This window comes from Empidonax traillii, unplaced genomic scaffold, assembly GCF_003031625.1.
Source record: "Empidonax traillii isolate 1590-97213 ecotype Southwest subspecies unplaced genomic scaffold, ASM303162v1 scaffold163:size1593379, whole genome shotgun sequence".
Lineage (NCBI taxonomy): Eukaryota > Metazoa > Chordata > Aves > Passeriformes > Tyrannidae > Empidonax > Empidonax traillii.
In genome coordinates, this window is record NW_020955356.1 from 1,591,780 (window position 1) to 1,593,392 (window position 1,613).

At 37.9% G+C, this 1,613-nt stretch overlaps 1 protein-coding gene across 2 annotated transcripts in view; it reads left to right on the plus strand.

The window, feature by feature from the left end:
* The window catches only part of SPAG17 (sperm associated antigen 17), an 85,867-nt gene extending 84,399 nt beyond the window's left edge, over positions 1-1,468 (plus strand). For both annotated transcript variants that reach the window (XM_027885265.1, XM_027885266.1), the window contains exons 41-43: positions 129-225; positions 1,092-1,190; positions 1,308-1,468. In XM_027885265.1, the coding sequence (XP_027741066.1) occupies positions 129-225; positions 1,092-1,190; positions 1,308-1,468 (357 nt within the window). The remainder of the gene's footprint in view (positions 1-128; positions 226-1,091; positions 1,191-1,307) is intronic.
* The last annotated feature ends 145 nt before the right edge of the window (positions 1,469-1,613 follow it).

Consider the following 1,613-nt stretch of genomic DNA (forward strand, 5'->3'; position numbering starts at 1 on the left):
TTTTTTTTTTTTTTTTTTTTTTTTTTTTTTTTTTTTTTTTTTTTTGCAGGGGGAGGAGTGTGTCTGCTATTTGCTTTTTCTAAATGTTTATTTGAGAAACATAACCCCTTTTTCTTACTTTTCTCTAGTTTCCTGATGTGGAAGCACTGTCTATGGAACTTCCTCCAGTTCAAAAAAAAGAAAGCGTGACTTTCCCTCCAGACAAGATTAAAAAACTCAGTAGAGGTAATCTACTGAGTTTGGCAACATTTTTGTATCTTCTTCAGGAGGAAGAAGCCTTTGCAGACATAATTCAATGTGGAAGCACCATGAGCTTTGGATGCAAAGCTGAAGAATTGTGCTATGAATGAGGGGTGGATTGAGCAAAATTCTCAAGAAAAACCTAAATGGAATAAGCAGTAGTTAGGGGTAGATGAGCAAGAACCGAGCAGGCCAAGTTTAGAAAAAGACTACTATGGCTGTGGGAAAAAAAAGGGAGATGGAATTCTGAAACTCAGTGGTTAGAGGGAACCGGTGCAAAAGCAATATAGAATAGGAAACATGCAGGCTAAGGATCGTTTGGAGGATATAGGAGGAAAGCAGGGACTAGCTGACTGGAAGCACTGAAAGAGTGAATCATCATCTTATGTTTGAGCTTTACAGAGTTGAGAGGAATACTTTGGTTCTGCATGAGAAGCAGCCCTGACAAGTTACTAAAGTCATGTACTGAAATTAAAAGTCATACACAGCAAAGATTCATGCCAGGAAAACAGTCTTCCTTTATCAGACCACTGCTAATTCCCATATTTCCTCATTTTGCAATCATTATAAGACCTGTATTAGCTTCTCCTTTAGCCCTTTATGGCTTGTTGCTCAGTTAGCCAGAGAACAAGAAATGACCAATCACACAATAGGCATTTTTGATCCAGGTGGCCCAATGGAGCAAAGTGACATATGCAAAATTTTCCCAGCCCCTCATGGTTATGTAGACAGCCTTCCAAGGTTGTCTAAATTAAAGTGGCAAAGACTTCATGGTTTTTTTTCACATGTTTATGAAAATGATGATGATCATGAAAAACACTTGTCTCAGTATTGTATTATTTTCCCGTTAGCAGCTGAACTTCTTGATACTACAAGCGATTCATCACTTTTGCCTGGCCTTCTGCTGCAGGCTCCTTCCAAACAAAATGAAGGTTCCAGCAGCACAACAGGTAAGCCTGCCTTCCAGAATGTAGTTTGGAGCAGGTTAATATCTTTTTATAGCAACACAAATTTAATCCATCCATTATGGTTAGTTTTTTGCACTTTTGACATCTTTTTCTTTCCAGACCTAAACAAGGCTGTAAGATCAGAAGAGGCACCCTTTCAACATAAAGTTCCAAGTCTGACAGTGAATGCTGCAGGACAGACAAGAAAAGAGAAAGTAATATTACCCTCATCCCTTCAGGGGACAAAACCAAACTCCATACCAAATAAAAAGGTAAAGTAATATCTTCCTTGTCAATATTAATATCCTTTCAGTCATCTCTTTTGCATAAAATCTTCACTCTGGAGTGAACACTGGAAAGTATTTTGAATCTGTTTACTGAAACATGGCAGTTGCAATTCATGTATGTTTACTGGCAATTCTAAAA